Here is a 17,254-nt window from a genome sequence, read left to right on the forward strand (position 1 = left end):
GAGCATCAAGCTCCTCCAGAGGATGTCAGTTGTGAGGTGGGCTAAAACGTTCTCTGCAGTAGTTTTTTCTCCATGATGAATGAATTTGTGCAACAAGACTTCCACATGAGGAATCACATTCTGATATCAAAAGTCAGGAAGAATAAATCCTAGCCTAAGAATCTCATCCCTGTCTCCTTACTGTGCATCCATGCACAGACTGCCTAAGCTTGTCTGAAAATTTGATGCATCTTATTGTGGCATCCTTCTCAGTAGAAACTGGCAGAGATTATTCCATATCCTGAGCATAATCCCAGTTGGCTTGCAAAGGGATTGATGCGAGGCTGGCTAAACCACTACAAATACAGGAGGAATTCTGATGGCAGCATCCACAATTCCTGTTGAAGACTTCCCATTCTAGAAAGAGTTTTACCCCATCATCACCAGCGTCTCCCATCCCATGCACCCACAGTACTAAAGGTGCTTGTAAGAAAAAGTTGTGCAGAACCACAACTTGCAAGTTTTTTCCTACTTCTTGCATTTCTACATATTATGCGTGGGGAATTGATAGGGATACATGTCCTAGGACTGCATATCATTCCCAGCAGAGGAGAAGCCTTTCTGGCTTGTCACGGTACCCTGGGGCCATGATTCTGCCATAAAGATGAATGCAGCAGATTTATGCATGAATCAAGTGCTGCTTCAGGATCAAGGCAAGTTGATGATTTCACCTTTAGTCCACTTAGTCAGTTTTGGCATTTGAGCTGACACTGAGCTAAAAATAAAAAGTCTTTTTTATTGTATCTGAAACAGTATTTCTAACTGTCAGAATATTAGCCCACAACTAGATATCTTGGAATCACAGAATCATCCAGGATGGAAAAGAACGCTAAGATCACCTAGTCCAACCTTTAACCTAGTAATAAAGTCCACCATTAAACCGTGCTACTAAGTTCGAAATCTACACATTTCTTGAAGACCTTCAGGGATGGTGACCCAATCACTTCCTTGGGCAGCCTGTTCCAATGTCACACAACCCTTCCAGTAAAGAATTTTCTCCTAATATCCTAAACCTACCTGGTGCAACTTGAGGTCATTTCCCCTTGTCTTATCACTCAGTGCTTGGGAGAAAAGCCCCTCTTAGCATATTACTCCGTGCTTTAGACTGGATATGACCCTCTTACTCAAGACAGACAATGCTAAAGCTCGTCATCTTGCAATTTGACTTTTGGTACATGTAATTTTCATCTCAGCTCCCCCTTGCTGCTGCAGAGACAATAGAAAACTACTGAAGCAGTTGTCTTGGAGGAGGGTTGCTTGCAGATTATTTTTTTTCTCTTTTAAAATCAGTTTGTTTTTTGTTTGTTTGTTTGTTTGTTTGTTTTTGCTATTCTGTTGCCTATCACTTTGGCAAAGGGCTTTCTGACTACCCAGAAACATTCAGCTGAGAAACAGCAGTGGGAAACAGGGGAAGTGTGAATCAGCAAAGAATCACTCAACCAGAAGATATTGGCAGACCAATGAAACTGACTGGAAGGAGTTTATAAGGCTTAAACAGCTTTCGTACTACTAATAAACCTCCTCTTATAGGCATTAACTGGACCAGGATATTAGGCTGCTAATTAAGCAAGTAAATGACAAGCACATTATTGCCACAGTTATCAGCACCTGCACAGGTATTCAAGAAAACATTTTTAGCAGCAGTGGCATACCAAATGTAGTGTGGTGCAGCATTAAACTCTCCTGCACATCAGAAATTGCCTGATTGAGGTACAAAGGTGTACAATGCCACAGTAAGTGACGGAGACTCTGACGCATCCTCTGTGCAAGATAGATCCTCACTTTTTTGCTCTTTACTCTTTTTGTTCTTCATTGCTGGAAAAGTCTGATGAGACTGCTTTGACCACTCATCTCGGGGATTTCTTCACAGTACTTCCAAGAAACTATAAAGACAGAGGAGAAAGCCAGGAAGGGGCAATCCTGCTGGGATACAGGGAGGGATACAAGTCCACCGATTTGTCTGTAAGAAATTTAGGCTGCAATGCCACACTTGCCTGGTAGACTCCCTGACTAGTGAATGCAATGTGAATCCGAGATAGTTGGACATGACCTTGATGTGAAGTTATAAAGTCACCTCAAATAGCTATCCTAAAGTACATAGCTAACTTCTAGATGGGTACAGTTAAATTAAATAATTCTTTCTGGTATTCCAGGAGCCTTCATTGTGGAATTTTCCTTTGGAAAAAAAAAAAAAAAAAAAAAAAGCCATAAAGCTTTGCACAGCTTACAGTAAGATAGTCTAGGTTCCTTGACCTTCATTTGGAACTTTGTTCATGACCTAGGAAGGAAAGGGAGCCAGAGAGAAAGACTGCCTGGCATCTTATAGCCTGAAGCCTCTGGGGTTTCCTTTCCCTGGAATGCTGCATCCTTGCTTTTCACACATCTTGCACCCACAAACACATGCCCCACTCCTGACATACTGCACCACACCAAAAGAAAAAAAAAATAAAAAATAAAAAAAAAAAAAACAGGAGCACCTGAAAATCTCTGCAACTCTGCACAGAAAACTTGTACAAGGAAACAGTGAGCCTGGTACTGCATTCTCCTTACAAGGATGTCAGCGGGTTTGATTTTTTCACCTATATGCCAAACAGTCACCAAAATGGAAGCATCCTACTAATGGAATTACCAGCCACAATTAGCACCATTTCCATTTGCCCTAAATAGCCAGCGATTTCACTGTGCCCTAAATAGCCACCAATCTACCTCTCCTTAATGTTAATGAAGCAGAGTAGCGCTCGAACACACGAGTATTTCTAATTCAGAGGATCTGAGGGAGCCTGCACGCATCATTAACATGGAGAGCTTCATTATCAGAGGAAAGAGCCTTCCCCTGAACTTCCCCTGGCTTTATTTGAAAGAAACTAGGAGGCAATGGTCTTAATGCAAAATTAACCCTCGCTTTAAACTGCTGGAAGCCTTTACAAACTGTAAGGGGAAAAAAAGGATGACTCATTGAAAAGGCTGTATTTTTATATTGAAGCAGGTTTCAATTAAGGAGCAATTTGCTCTAGAAATATGGCAGGATTGCTAGATAGGACTTTACAGTCTGAGTAACAATTTACCAATTGTAATCATATAAACTGTTATGTAATTTAGCTCAAGTGCATTGTGCAGAACTGTTCAACATAGATGGCCCACAAAGGATTTGTTAAACCAATCAACAACATCAAGCAGAACAAATATTAACTCTCCTGTTTATGTTTACCATTAGCTTACTTATCCTAAGGGTCCATATCTGTGTGTATGAAGGCAGACGCTGTGTTTAGCTCTAAATGCTTTCTGTTTGATACATTTGTGTAATAATCCATTATGATTATCCCTCTCCTAAAACAGGAAACAATATAGCATCTAACTTCAAATGGGACACCAAATGTTTATATCAACAGTACAATTTATTGTTGGCCAAATGGAGGCTAATTCCAAATTATAGCCATACCAAACACTTTACAGGTTTGATGCTAGTCCCAAGAATGGTTCATTTTACTTTAATTGCCAAGAGTCGGAATTTTCAGCTGCTTTCAGTAAATGCGTGCATCTTTGTTGAGAAAGCATTTGATTCAAATCATCCTTGTATTAGGAATCCTTCCCATCAAGCTTTTGCAAGCAGTTTTTTTGGAAAGTAACTAGATTGTTGTACTTGAGCAGCCTCTATGGAATAGGCCTTCTGAATTTGAAGTAAAGAAGAATTGAGATGATCTCCCAGGAGCAGAGTGTTGTGAGCAACAAGCTAAGAGGGCTCCTTTTAAGACAACTTTTGAGTTGGCTGCTCTGGCATCTATGTAACTCATCCTTGTTCTTAAATCAGTTCCCCAGCTTCTACAGTTTACAGGCTGGTATTTTAAGGAAAACTAAAATCAGGTACAAATTCTGAGCTGCAGTGTGGCTGGTAAGCAAGCAGTTCAAACATATTTGCACTGTAAGCATAGCAAAGACCTGTAGATGACAACTTTGTCACCCCGCTTATCCCACATCAGGTAAGGGCTCTGAAGCATCCAAGATGGATTTGAAAATTTGGATGCACATACTTTGGTCATGTTTTTAGTGAACCTCTGTTGCCCATTCAGTCCTCTACAAATCAGTAATATCTTATAGCTAGTAGTTCTTTGGTTATGATAGTGTGTTCCTGCTGGCAGACATAGCCTGGACCTATCCATCCCGTAAGAACATCCCAACAGCTTGCCAACATTTTCCTTGCAAGCAAAGAAAGTGTAGGGCTATCAGCTGCCTCCTCAATGCTAAATAATCACCCTGTACTCAGGAACATCCCAGCCAATAGTCAAGCTGAGGGCTAGGCTTAGGGACATGTTTTGTCTTTTTTACTCACAAGCAGGATCTGTCTTTCTTTCCAGTACTCTAGACTGCAGGATAAATGGAAGTGGATCCTTTACCGGGTACCAAATTTCTCTCAGCTGCTTTGGTGGGATGACACAGAGAAAATTTTGAAGCTTAGCTAATGTGTTGGTTGACTGAACACTCAAAAGCCAACTATTAAATATTTACTTATTTTGTTTATCCACCTTATGTCACAGGAGCCTTGAAAAAGGCTGGGTTATGAGGCCAAGTGAGCGCACATGCTGCCTCACGTGTGAATCCAGTCATCTACACAGCGAGGATACATGACCAGAGAGCAGCTAAGCATGTACACATTGAGTAAAAAAAAAAACAGTGACAGTCAGGGTGTTTCACAGCAGGTGGGTGTTCATCTGAAGGCACCACAGTAAGTAAATATCAAAGGAAAAGCAAAACTAGAGTAACCATTTGAACTCTCTTCAAGACTCAAAGACACGGAGGTAGGGGGTATGCCATTCTTTTCACTCTAAGCCATCAGCAGCGCCTGGGTTTGCAGCAACTGAATGCATGCACTACAGGAGAGGATATTAGACCAGATTTAAGAATTAAGGCTATAAAGAAGAAGTTAATCTTTTCCTCTGCAGCAGACTAAGAAGAGGGAAGCAATAAAGGGCTCGAACTACAAGACTGGTGCTGAGCAAGTCCCAGGTTTCCCCAGCAAGAGGGGGAAAGCAACTGAAAAGGGAACAAGAGGTGAACTTCCTTCTGGTGCGTGCGGTTGCAAAGTGTTTGGAGTCCCCATTGCCGCAAGGTGCTGCCTGGCTGCCGATTATTCTAATGCACTCCTCTTGTAAAAATTATGCATAATGTGAAGAAACTTTTAAAGTCACTTAATCATGTTATGACAATTTTTTAATGAAAATTTGTTTTAATATTAATAGAGACTCATATTTTCACTCTAATATGGGTAGCAGTGGCATTTGGAGCAGCCGTATCTAGCCTGCAGCCATGCTGTGCTGTGCCATGGCATAAGCTGTTCTTCAGACTACTCAATAACTTTCCCACATATAAATTTATAAAGACTTTTATAAGCTTCAATTACATTTTTAAAAGACATAAAAACCCTCTTTAAAGGGTGTTTAAGTGACACATTAGTTTAACTTTCAACTGGACTTCGTGGAGAAGGCTTTTGTTACAGCAATGCAGCCTTGGAAATGGATCCCAGTTACCCTGGAAGTTGTTGGGTGAAGAAATTCAGGACAGAGAGTCACTAAATGCTTAATGTTCTCGTCTTCTATAACAATCACAAAGAGGGTTCCAAGGGTTTTTCTCCAATAACAAATATGTATATATCATTTTTCTAAACACATTTTGGGGAAGAAAAAAAATTGTGCCAATACGTTATTGTACTCTGGTAAATTAAAGAGCACAAACATAAAGAGTTGGGCTCTAGCTTTCAGTTGTCCACATTTTACTGTTAACTTATTAAAATGGTACTGGTCATGCTTTCGGCTTGCATCAACCAGTCTTATCCCAGACAAATCCCAAGCAGGGGAACGTTCCCAAAAGGTAGTGCTGATGCAACTTGCCTGATCTTTTGGAGAGAAAGAAAGTTAATAACTTGGCTGTTGCCAAGCCTTGCCAGTTGTCCTCAGAGTCAGGGAATGAACCTGAGGTTGCTGGGATAGAGGTAACCACGGTGTACCAAGCTGTCTCCCTCCTATGCAAGCAAATCACAGAATGTTTTAGCTTGGAGTGGACCCTTAGAGGTCATCTGGTTCAAAGCCCTACTCAAGCAGGGTCACCAAATAGTGGTTGCTTGTTTTCTGCCCTCCTTCCTTGCCATAATAGGACTCCTCTCTCAAAATCCATTAACTGCCTTTAAGATTTTTGGATCTGGAGTCCAGTCTTTGGAGGATGCAAAAAAAAAAAAAACCACCATGTCAAGCACCTCACACTATTCATTCAGAACCACCGAGACTGCATTACCCTAGAGCAAGAGAGAGCTACTGAGCACAAGAGATGAAATGGTTTTATTGTTATTGCCAGAAATCTTCTCCTTGTACAGTATGACTTCATATCAAAGTGAGAATGCTCTTGTGCTAACACCTCAGTCTGATGATCAGCAAATGTGGCTTCAGTGTTTAAAACTTGGACTTGAGGCTTGCATATCATTTTTCACCCCTGGTTTTGGTTGTCCCCCATCCTCCCAACAGCAGGGACTTAGCACAGGTTGTAGGTACAATGAGGAACTAGCAAGTTGCAGATTTGACAGGTCATGTACTCCAGAGCTGGTTGAGCACCACTGAAGAGTTATTTCCACAGCAATTCTTTGCTTATCAGAAACTGAAGAAACCCAAGCATCAGTACCTAAACAACACTTTAATCTTTTTACTGATGTTAGATGAATCCAAGAGACTGCATTGCTAGGAAATTCTTCCTGTCACCCAGCCTATCTTTCTTATTCTTTCTGCTCAACCTCTGCCAATTGCTCCTAGTCATGTTTTGTTGTATTAATCCCAAACTATTCATTTTTTATTGTGAACACTCTTCAAATACATCTGGACAAAATCCACCCTTTCCTTTTCTGCCCCACCCCCTCATCCTCATGTCATGCTGTGGATATTTTATTAATTGACTTGCATCCTTCATCCCCTCCAGCTCCTTTTGCTTCCCACCCTGTTCTTCCACCAGGTCCATTCTGGAGCGTTGTCTCTGTGACCAAAGCCTCCCAGACTCACTGCTTTGAACACCAGCTGTTGCCTGCTCTGCTTGGCTGCCTGCTGACAGTCTTTCAACTTAACATGACAGTGATTTGGCTGGTAGGAGCTACTCACGAGAGAGGATCTGGAAGCAGCACAGAGAAGATGTTTTCAGTCTCACAGATTACTCTTGTGAGTACATAGTCCTCAAGAGGGCAGGCTAACAGCTGGCTACTGGGGCTGCCAAGTATCTTTGACACAAATTGACTTCCAGCTCATGTAGGTATAAGAATGTAGAATAAGAAAGGAAGGGGACTTGCTGGAAATAAGAGATTGATATAAATCATATCAAGGGGACTGGGCACTTCCGTCACTTATATGATCATATCATGGTGGTAGGGGGATGGTTGGACTAGATGATCTTGGAGGTCTTTTCCAACCTTAGTGATTCTATGACTATCTAAAACTCTTAAGCAATTTACAGGGAAGACAAAATTTAGACCAGGGTTCAAACCATAATGGTGCAGATGAACTCCTATTTTTACTTGCTCTTCTTACACCCCTTTTGATGCAAGGAGGAATGATGTGTATTGAAGACATTACCTGTCATGAAATATTATTAGATACCGTGGCAGTGCCCAAAAGTACTCAAATCTACAGTAAGTGTGGTGAGAAACTACACCAACCACACATTATTGAGCAAAGATCTCCAGTCCATATAATCAAGGTTAAAAAGTGGCTAGAAAAGGAACTAGATTGCATAAGACTTCATGCTTAAGTGATCAAGAAAGACAACTAGCATAGTAGTATTTTGCCATCTAATCAGGACACGTTGTGAAATCAGAACAATTCCAAACTCTTAATTTAGTGCAGCCTTTTCTTTTCACTAGTTGAAACAAATAAGCACATCCAAAGGCTGCAGGTAGCTGAAAGTCATATAGTTTTCCACTTCAGAGGAACACATGATAATTTTTTTTCCCTATTTGCAAAGGAAAAAAAATATTTCTTCTAAAACATGAGTTGTAAGATAGAAATTAATTAATAACAGAGCTTTGACAGAGCACTTCAACATTGCTGTCTGTGTACTACAAACCTGAAACAGCAAAAAATGGCTAATGATTCAAACTCATACTTTGAAAAGAAAGTGAAATGTTGAGTGGAGCACTGGGAAGGGAAGATGAGCATGGAGCGGTACTCAGATTACTAAAATCATTTTTTCTACCCTTTTCTTTTTATGCCAGGAGTTCCTCCAATATAACAGAAATGGTGAAAGTACTTGGCTGAGCGGTATTTCTCCACTGGATCCCTTTAGCTGCCAGCTGCTTAAAGGCAAGAGCAAATGCTGCTTAAAGGCAAGAGCAAATGCAGCTTGGGGAGGCAAGCGGAGCAACAGAAGTGTGCTGGGATGGTACTCAGGAGCCAGTGGGAAAGAGCTGGACTTCAGGACTGGGTTATTACAAAGGTGGGATATAAGATGATACAAGTAGGAGGCTGAACTCTCCAGAACAATTTTTATGTCTCCAGAAAAGAAAAAGGTTAAAAGTAACATTCTGTTGCAAACTTACAGTAGGCATGGCAGTGCAAAGAGATACCAGCAAAGCAGACATGTAGCTTACATCATAAGGCGTGGTTTTATCCATACAGATCTCCTCCAACAAAACTGTCTCATCCATTCATAGGGTATGTAAGCAGTCAGACACAAACCTGCAGCTACACCTCTATGGGTAAGCTAACTGGTGCTGTGACCTGTCCTTTGGCCTTGAGGCCACATGGTATGGCCTAGCTGTACAATATATTCATACAATATAACTCCTGCAGCCTTCAAAAAACACAGACAGATACAAGTTGCCCTACTGGAAATGGCCCCTGGGTCAGGTTAAATTACGTGGGAGTGGCATAGCTGTCATGGGCCAAAACTGTGCCAGGGACCATTATGATCCTTTAATAATAATAATAATAATAAAGAAAGAAAGAAACTGGGAATGGATTCAAAACGAAGTAAAAAAGAGAGACACAATGCATTTACATATATATATATACACGTATACGTATATACATGCACAAACACACTCTGTGTATGCCTTATGCCTTATTTCTTATGTCTTATGTCTGCATGTCTTATTTCCCCCAAAACCAGTGTAGAAGGCAGGTAGAGGGAAATCTTGGCATTCAATTTAGGATTAAGGCACCTAAGTGTCTATAGATGTTTATACGTGCTTTGGGTAACTAAATACCCATTACAGTCACTAACATCATAGTAAGTACAGTCAAGAGAAGCCCAAATAGCAATTCAGCTGACTGGCCCCTAAGAGAGGGACCAGAGAAACAGGCATCTGGTGTTTTTTAAAATGTCTCTAGGAATCCAAAATATCAGAGTGAGATGGCAGATCTGATACAGCGCCTGCGAGAGATCCTTGATCTTCTGCCACTAGAGTGACAAACAAAGTGAGTCATTATGATCAATTTTAAATGTCACCAGACACCTTTGCATGGGCAACCAAATCAAGGACCCAGGTTTCCATCAGCCACAGTAGGACACATTGTCAATATCCACATGGTGACTACACATGCTCTTCAGGAAAATATCTAAATTTTTATGTCTTAACTCAATTTGAATTCACTCATATTGAATTTTTGGCTCACCTGCCAAATCATTCCCGTAATATTTGAGTGCTGAATAAGCTTAGAGCTATATCACAATTTTACTGCAGTTGCTTTCATCTACAAAGTGATTCGTTCATTTATGCTTTGGCTTCCTCCACCATTTAAGACAAAGAAACGTTGCTGTTGTTTTGTTTTTCTCCATTTCAGTCTATAAACAGTAGTATTATCACAAGTGCCCGTTGTAATCAAGTGGAAACTGGTATCTTAACTAATTCAGAAGAGCAATTAACTAGTTGTCAAGAAAGCCCTGCCCCCCCACAGTAATAAAAGCTTACTTTTGAGTTTCATATCTCCCTTGAACCATTGTTTGATTCCATAGTATTGATAGTGAGCCATAATCACATAGACTGAAACAGGTTTGATGATCTGAACTGACTACATGTACCTCACAGAAAGCAAAGAACAGCACAGAGAACTTGTGGATGTCCCATCCCCAGAGGTGTTCAGAACCAGACTGGATGAGGCCCTAGGCAACCTGAGTGGGTGGCATTCTTGCCCATGACAGGGGGTAGGAACTGGGTGATCTTTGAGGTCCCTTCCAACCCGAGCCATTCTATGATTCTGTGATAAGAGACATGGCTACAACAGAATGGCAGAAAATTATCTACCAGAAAGTTTTCTTTTAATTAAATACGTTATGAAGTTATTATATCCTCTGTACAATACGTCTGTTCATTGCATGACAGCTGGGCCCATGAAATAATGCTTATGGAACTTACAAAGAAATGAAATTAGATGCCAGAAATATTCTGCTGAAGACATGAAAAACTAACCTATTCGTGACCTCCTATCCTTTGGGAACTGTTAGGGAAATCTCTCACAATGAGTATAAAAGGAAACATCCTCAGAGCATGACTTAAAATATAATTAAATTCAAACTTTTTTTCTACATTTTATCAACAGTGGAGGTGTTCTCATGATCTATGTCTACTTTATATTTCAGCAGTCAGAAAATCTTGGCAAAGTTCCCAATTCACCCACTAAACCTGACTGTGGCTAAGGCTTGGTCATCAATCTCACTTTGAACATTAACGTGTCAGTGTCCACCTTGAGCTGGATTCTCAGTACTACAAAAGCCCATTTATATCCCTCTGGTAATTTGAAGAGGGACAAAACAGAGATATACCACAATCACCATTTAAAAGTCAACTTAACACTGCCAGAACTGTGTCCAGACAGGATCAAGACTATAGATAGAAAACCAGTGTAACAAAGATAAAAAGCTTGCTGAGAACCTCAGAAGAAAATCAGGTTTGGACAGGCCATGTCCAAATTAGTAAACAAAATAAACCAAAGACTGTCCTCTGGCCTAGAGGCCAAGTTGTATTTATAATTTTTTTAGCTGTCCATACAGCTAAGTTCCCTCATCTAAACCGTGATGACTACATCCAAATTGCCACTTAGGAATGGTCCCTGTGTTGTCGCTCAAATTGTGCCTGGGAATTGTCTGGGCAAGAACAAGAAGTCACACCAAAAATGGTGCCAGAGATCATGTGTACAACAGCACAAACTGTTCTATGCCAGTGCTCAGGATTTTATCCTGACCTCATTTACAGCCCAGCAAAGAGTCTTGGGATTGAGTTTATACACAGCATCTCTGTCAATATAAAACATAGCAAGTGATTTTTTTCAAAAGACAAATGGTTACTTACAAATGAAGAGACATACGGTGAAAAACAAGGTCCCTGCCACAAACACTGCCACCAGAAGCTTGACTGAAATTGGCACTGGCTGTGCATGAAGCCCCAAGGATGTCTGTAGAAGGGAGGAGACGACTTCCTTCTTGTCCAGTGACAGATCCATCAAGATCTTCAAGGATGGCAGAGTGAGGAAAGGGGAAGGACACTTGGAAAGGTGAGTTGGTGAAGGTCAAATGCTCGGCTCTCACTGTAAACCCACCTGGGGGGAACAAGCAGAAGTTCAGAACCAAAGACGAACCTCTTCAAGGTCTGAAGGCTTCTCTGGAGAAAAAGAGATTAGCTTCACTTCACTATCACTTTGGAAGAGTGTTTGCTAACTCAACGAGAGAGGGGAATTCAGAAAAAAAATAAAGAAATAAAAAAAGTATGTTCTGGCCAGGTCCCACCTGTCCAGCTTCCTGCTGTGACAGGACTTGTTACAGGCTCCTCTGATCTAGGTGCTGCTCTTCCAGTATCTCCTGAGTGATTCCAAAAACCTTGTCATAAATCCCATTGTCAAAAGTTATCATCCCCAAAACAGGAATACTTTCAGATATTTTCTGCCCTGTTTATAAGACAAACTTGTCAGAGGTAAGGGCTGCTTATCTGTGTGTGCATATGTACAGCACCTGGCAGGATAGAGCCTTGGCTAATAAGTGTGGCTGGAGTATGTTTTCTCTACTGTAACACTGACAGATACAGCAAGGAGGAATATTCATGTGGGCTAAAGCACAGAAAGTTTTTGAACACATTAATAATTTCAGGAGTGTCCAAAAATTATTGCCCCATGTACCTTAACATGTCACCTTTGGCATGAGTGTTCATGGGTCACATTTGGTTACTATTTGCCTATCATATTGTCAGTTGTAGCCTCTCTGAGTCAGATTTTACTATTCCTTTTGTCCTTTGATCTCACTCACCTCCTGAAGTCTTTTTCTCTGTTATGTTATTGTAGGGCAGTATAAGTTTATATATAAATATATTTAAGAGGTAATTGCAGTTGGAATGTTCTTCAAAGAGCCTTTGGGTACTTCTTCAAAGCTCAAAAGGATGCTTAGTTTACATATATTATCTTAGGCAAATTCACTGAAGGTTTAGGCTGGCCTGAGGTTGTAGCTTGGTAAAATTGTGTGTGGATGCACCATAGTTATTAGACAAATCATTGCTCTTGAAATGTTACGTCCCAAAATGAAGAAGCAACAAGTCAAAGTATTAAAAAACATTCCAAAGTCCCACTGAGAAAATAAAATCAGTGCAAAAATAAGGCCACCTTTTTATCAAAGACATGTACAATATGTGGCTCTGACTAAATGCTGAAGAACTTACAACCTGACAATGAGCAGATCAGAACAGCTGGAGGGTCTTGTTCAGCCTGACAACAATGTCAACATTGACACTGAGCTTAGGGATATGGTTTAGTGGGGACTGTTAGCGTTAGGTCAGAGGTTGGACTTGATGATCTTGAGGTCTCTTCCAACCTAGAAATTCTGTGTGATTCTGTGAAAGTGCACACACTAAAAAAAGCTAAGTATTATTGAGAATTGTTGTGCATATCACTACAATCCTGGCTCAGGAATTTTCTCACTTCATCTGAGCTGCACAACAAGCACAGTATCTGTCTTGCAGCTCCATATCACCCTCCTATGCTCCATCACCCTGCAAACAGGGAAGAGCTGTTATCTTGATGTCCCAGTTGGGAAGGTGATGCAAAGAGAATGACACGTTTGAAAACTACGTACTGCACTGAAATATCAGCAAAACGTATATGCAAATAACTCAAAACCTAGCTCTGGATAACTTGTCTATAGCAAACATAGTAATAAGTTAACTAAAGCAAAACTGGGGACAGTCCTCTTCATCATTGCATACAACATTTTCCAGGATTCTGCTGAAATCTCTATTAGTGATTGTCTGATGAAGCTAAGACCTTCTAAAAATATGAATCCGAAATGGATGCAGCCAAGGACTGTTCAAACACTGCTAAATAAGTGTAGATTGTACTCACCCTGCCCTTGGTAACAGCCAGAACAGGTCCTGATTGCTGTGCAAGTGTCTATATCAAAGTTCCTGAAAGCTGTGTTGGAGATGAATAGCTGGTATCTTTTGGGAGTTTTCAGTCCTGCAGACATGCAGCTTCCACCCTGAAATGAAGAAACAAAGAGAACTGAGAAACAAATCAACACGTGAATCTCCAGGTCTAAGGAGTCCATGATGCAGTAACTGGGAGAAAAAGAGGTGACTGCACTTGATCCCCTGGTTCTGGAGCTATTTGAAGGACACTTATAACCATTTGCCTTGCAACTTGTGGCAAGTAACATCTGTTTAATTTACTATTTACATTACGCAATAGTGTTCCTTTCAGTCCTGCCTTCTGCATACTAGGTAAGGTTAGACATCTGAAGGGAGATAGAACTGCACATTCCCTGTGAAGAAAAAAATCCACCTGGAAGGCACAGCAAGCAGATTCATTTACATCCCTTTTTACTTTACTTTGTCTTGTCCATCAGGCAGGAAATTTCCATACTTTATAAAGCCAATTATCCTATTTTAGGTTCCAAGAAGAGCCTGACAGCTGAGATTCAAAATATTTTTGCATGACTGGGGATCTGTGGGAAGAATTTAAGCTGGACATGTGAAAAAGAAGAGCAAAACACACAAACAATGAGAAACACAAAAATAAAACTAGATTTAACAGTGATTGGAGGCCATGACAGAGAGGATAAGTGCATATCACTGCCCATTTATCTTGGAGACAGGCTGGGAAGAAGGAAGTACTTTATGCCAGTGGGTAGCCTAGAGGATAAAGAGCTGGTAGGAACATGTGATGCTGTTTCTGAGGCCAATAAACAGTTTTGCAGAACAGATCCCAAAGGCTGTAGCAGAATATCAAGGGAGAAATCAGCCCTGTGTGAAAATTTGGAATGAAATGGACTTTTAGAAATAGTTTGTCACTTCAAAGGAGTGGTACTATTTTTAGTCTCATTAAGAAGCAGCGTTTCCATCACCTCTCTTACTTTGAGGAAAAAACACCTGGGATGATGGTCCTGGTCCTTGGGTCATCTTCTTCCAAGTCACTGCTAGGTAGAAAACCCTAGCTGCTGGTAATAAATTATTCAGAACTGTATGCTTTTTTTCTGCTTAAACTTGCCTATTCTTCCACCCCAGCCCCATTTCTATCACTTTTAATGATCAGTAAGTAGAAGAAGAGTGTGAGATGGTAATTCCTCCCCTAGTGTGTGTCACCTGTCTCAGACCTTCTAGTTTTTCAGGAAGAGGTGGTTTTCCTCAAATGGCTCCACAGAGGCATTAAGTTGCTTTATAAAGCAAGGGAGGGGCTGACTGAATGTCTATGAAGGTAACTGAAGTTTTTCCCTTGCCTTTTACAGGCCCTGGATCCAACTCTGCCACTAATATGTTAATTGATCAAAGCTCCGGTTTTGATATGTCCTGATATTTCTGGAAAGCAATCTTGGTTTAAAGCACCTCTTTGAAAAACTGGAAGGGCTAGCAGAGAGACAAATCCAATGTTCCCATTAAATTAATGTCACAAAGTTTTAATTGATATTAAAGAGACATCATTATTAAAGGGAGAATTACATAAATTAAGATGTAAATTATGACAAGGAGGCTCTTATCAAGAGATAATCAAAGATAATCACCCCCCTGGGGTGCAGCAAGAAACAAGGCACAGCTGAGTGCCTCTAAATCTCTTAACAAGTACAGCATCAGAGTCCTTCCATGTATCCTGCAAAGCAAAAACACACACATTTGTGTCTGAGAGAAAGTCATTGTGTCATTGGGCTCCTGTAGGACAGGGAGGACAGGAGAGGCTTTCAGGGAGGCCCTCAGGGAAGCCCTGTAGGACAGGATGCTTTCAATAGGCCCACTGCAGAGATTTCTTTCTGTAAGCTTCCGAGGAAAAGTCATTTAAAACTCTTTTTCTGCTGGTCAGAGAGCAAATTAATTTTATGAACAGCAACAGAAACCCAAGCAGGGAAAAGGGGACCTCAAAATTGCAAACAAGCATCTGTGGCCAGTTGTAACTAAAATTCCTTCATCATCTATGTTATTAATCTATGTTACTAATCTGTTAACAACCTCATAGCACCCAAAGGACTTTGTACAGCTGCCTAAAGAAATAAGAGAAGATCGTATTTATTGCATAAATAAAAATGTTATTTTTTGGTGGCATTTTTCATTCTTAAGTAAATAAGCAGAACTATGTGTTCCAGGTGAACCGATGATGGTATGAGAGAGCAGAGGAAACCAGATAACTAGAAAAGAAATCAAACCTATTATTGCCCTCATCATTCTCCATTCTCAAATCAGTAAACTAAACTCCGTTTTATATGGTTAAATGGTGCATGCATGTTACTGAAAAATATTTATAGGAATTATAAACAAGGAAGACCTTGTTTAAACAAAAAATGTGATTTCTCTTTAAAAAATAGTTCCTGTGAAAAATAGGGAAAAAATAATAATACTTAACTTACTAAAATCCTCCAGCTCATAATTGAACCCAAGTAATATTTTGGTTTGACTTTTAAATGACATTTTATATTTTTAAAAAAGAATATACATTACAATATAAAATCTTTCAATGTTTCAAAATTCAAACAGAAAACTCAAAGACCTTCAAGTTTGTTTAAAAACTCTTTGAAACTTTCATACCATGATGAAAAATGGCTTAAAACAAAAAATGCTGATTTTTTCTGCAGAATGCAAACTCTAGTTTCTCAACAGCTGATGTTTATTCAGCTCTGTACCATCAGCTGGTAATGAATGGAGTGCCTGAAAAATGATGCAGGATCCAGCTGATCAAATGCTATTTCTCTTCTGCTGCTGCCAGCAGAAGCAACAAAATCCCAGGTTCCAGCAGGCACTGATGCTGCAAGTTTCTCTGTTTCATCACCAAATCATTGTCCCTTGCAGGTGCTGCTGCTGCAGGCATCATTTTTCCAAGCAGCAGAAGACAGCTAGAGGACTAAGTGTATAGATCAGTGCCCAAAACTCATCCTGAAGCCATTTCTTTTTCTCCCTATGTACAAATTCAAAAGTCAAACTTTACCTAAATTGCCACGGAGCATGGACTTTCAGGTTGCTTATTTGTTTCCCTAAATTTCTGTTTGAAGGGTTGTTGTGCAACTCAAGAGACACTGAGCTAGTTCCTGCAGCGCTTACCTTTTGCCCAATGTGTCCAATTAAAAAACTATTAGCTACAGATGTGTTTCCCAGGCTTTCAACGATGTCAATGCCGAAGTCTGTGCAAGCATAAATCCGGAAACTCTGGAGTATGAGGTTGCTGCTCCTGAAAATCTATATAAAAACATAATAAAGGAATAAAACCAATAATTTTGAAAGACTGTGGTTTATAACTGTGCTTTTCTTATAATATAGTAGAGAGAGTGAGAGTGCAAAACTGAATTTATATTTATTATTTGAGAATCTCCCCTTAATTTCTTATTTTAGCTTTCCATTAATAATACAAAAAACTTTTACATTCTGCCAATTTGTTTTCATATTAAAATATAAAAGAACTGTATGAAATAAAATCAGAGAATTGGTAACAAACAGGGTAAAATTGCTCCAAATATCAGGATTTTCATGACTTCAAAGAATAATAGTGTAATGTTAATGTTTATAGCTGAAAGATGCCTTAAAAATAACCAGAGGTATTGCTTGCAGTCACCTAACTGCTAGAAGACTGTTCCTAGAGCGAGCTTAGGGAAAGAAGCAGAATAAACTTGGTCATTAATGTATGCTGGGACAGTAATGTACAAAGAAATTACAAGCTAGGTGGAGAAAATCACAGGAAAAAAAACTGCAAAGCATCCTTTTGTTGTATTTCTTTTCATACAAGTAACCTTTTCCAGAGAG

The 17,254-nt window shown here is 40.0% G+C and overlaps 1 protein-coding gene across 9 annotated transcripts in view; it reads right to left on the bottom strand.

Moving 5' to 3' along the window:
- PKHD1 (PKHD1 ciliary IPT domain containing fibrocystin/polyductin) overlaps positions 1–17,254 on the bottom strand; it is a 252,325-nt gene that overhangs the window by 110,374 nt on the left and 124,697 nt on the right. For all 9 annotated transcript variants that reach the window (XR_011095438.1, XR_011095437.1, XR_011095439.1 and 6 more), the window contains 3 exons: positions 16,559–16,693; positions 13,383–13,518; positions 11,351–11,597 (listed from right to left, as the gene is read on the bottom strand). Coding sequence is in view for 6 of the 9 variants with exons in the window: in XM_068678848.1 (XP_068534949.1) it covers positions 11,351–11,597; positions 13,383–13,518; positions 16,559–16,693 (518 nt within the window). In the remaining 3 variants the exon portion in view is untranslated. The remainder of the gene's footprint in view (positions 1–11,350; positions 11,598–13,382; positions 13,519–16,558; positions 16,694–17,254) is intronic.

This window comes from Anas acuta, chromosome 3 (genome assembly GCF_963932015.1).
Source record: "Anas acuta chromosome 3, bAnaAcu1.1, whole genome shotgun sequence".
NCBI lineage: Eukaryota > Metazoa > Chordata > Aves > Anseriformes > Anatidae > Anas > Anas acuta.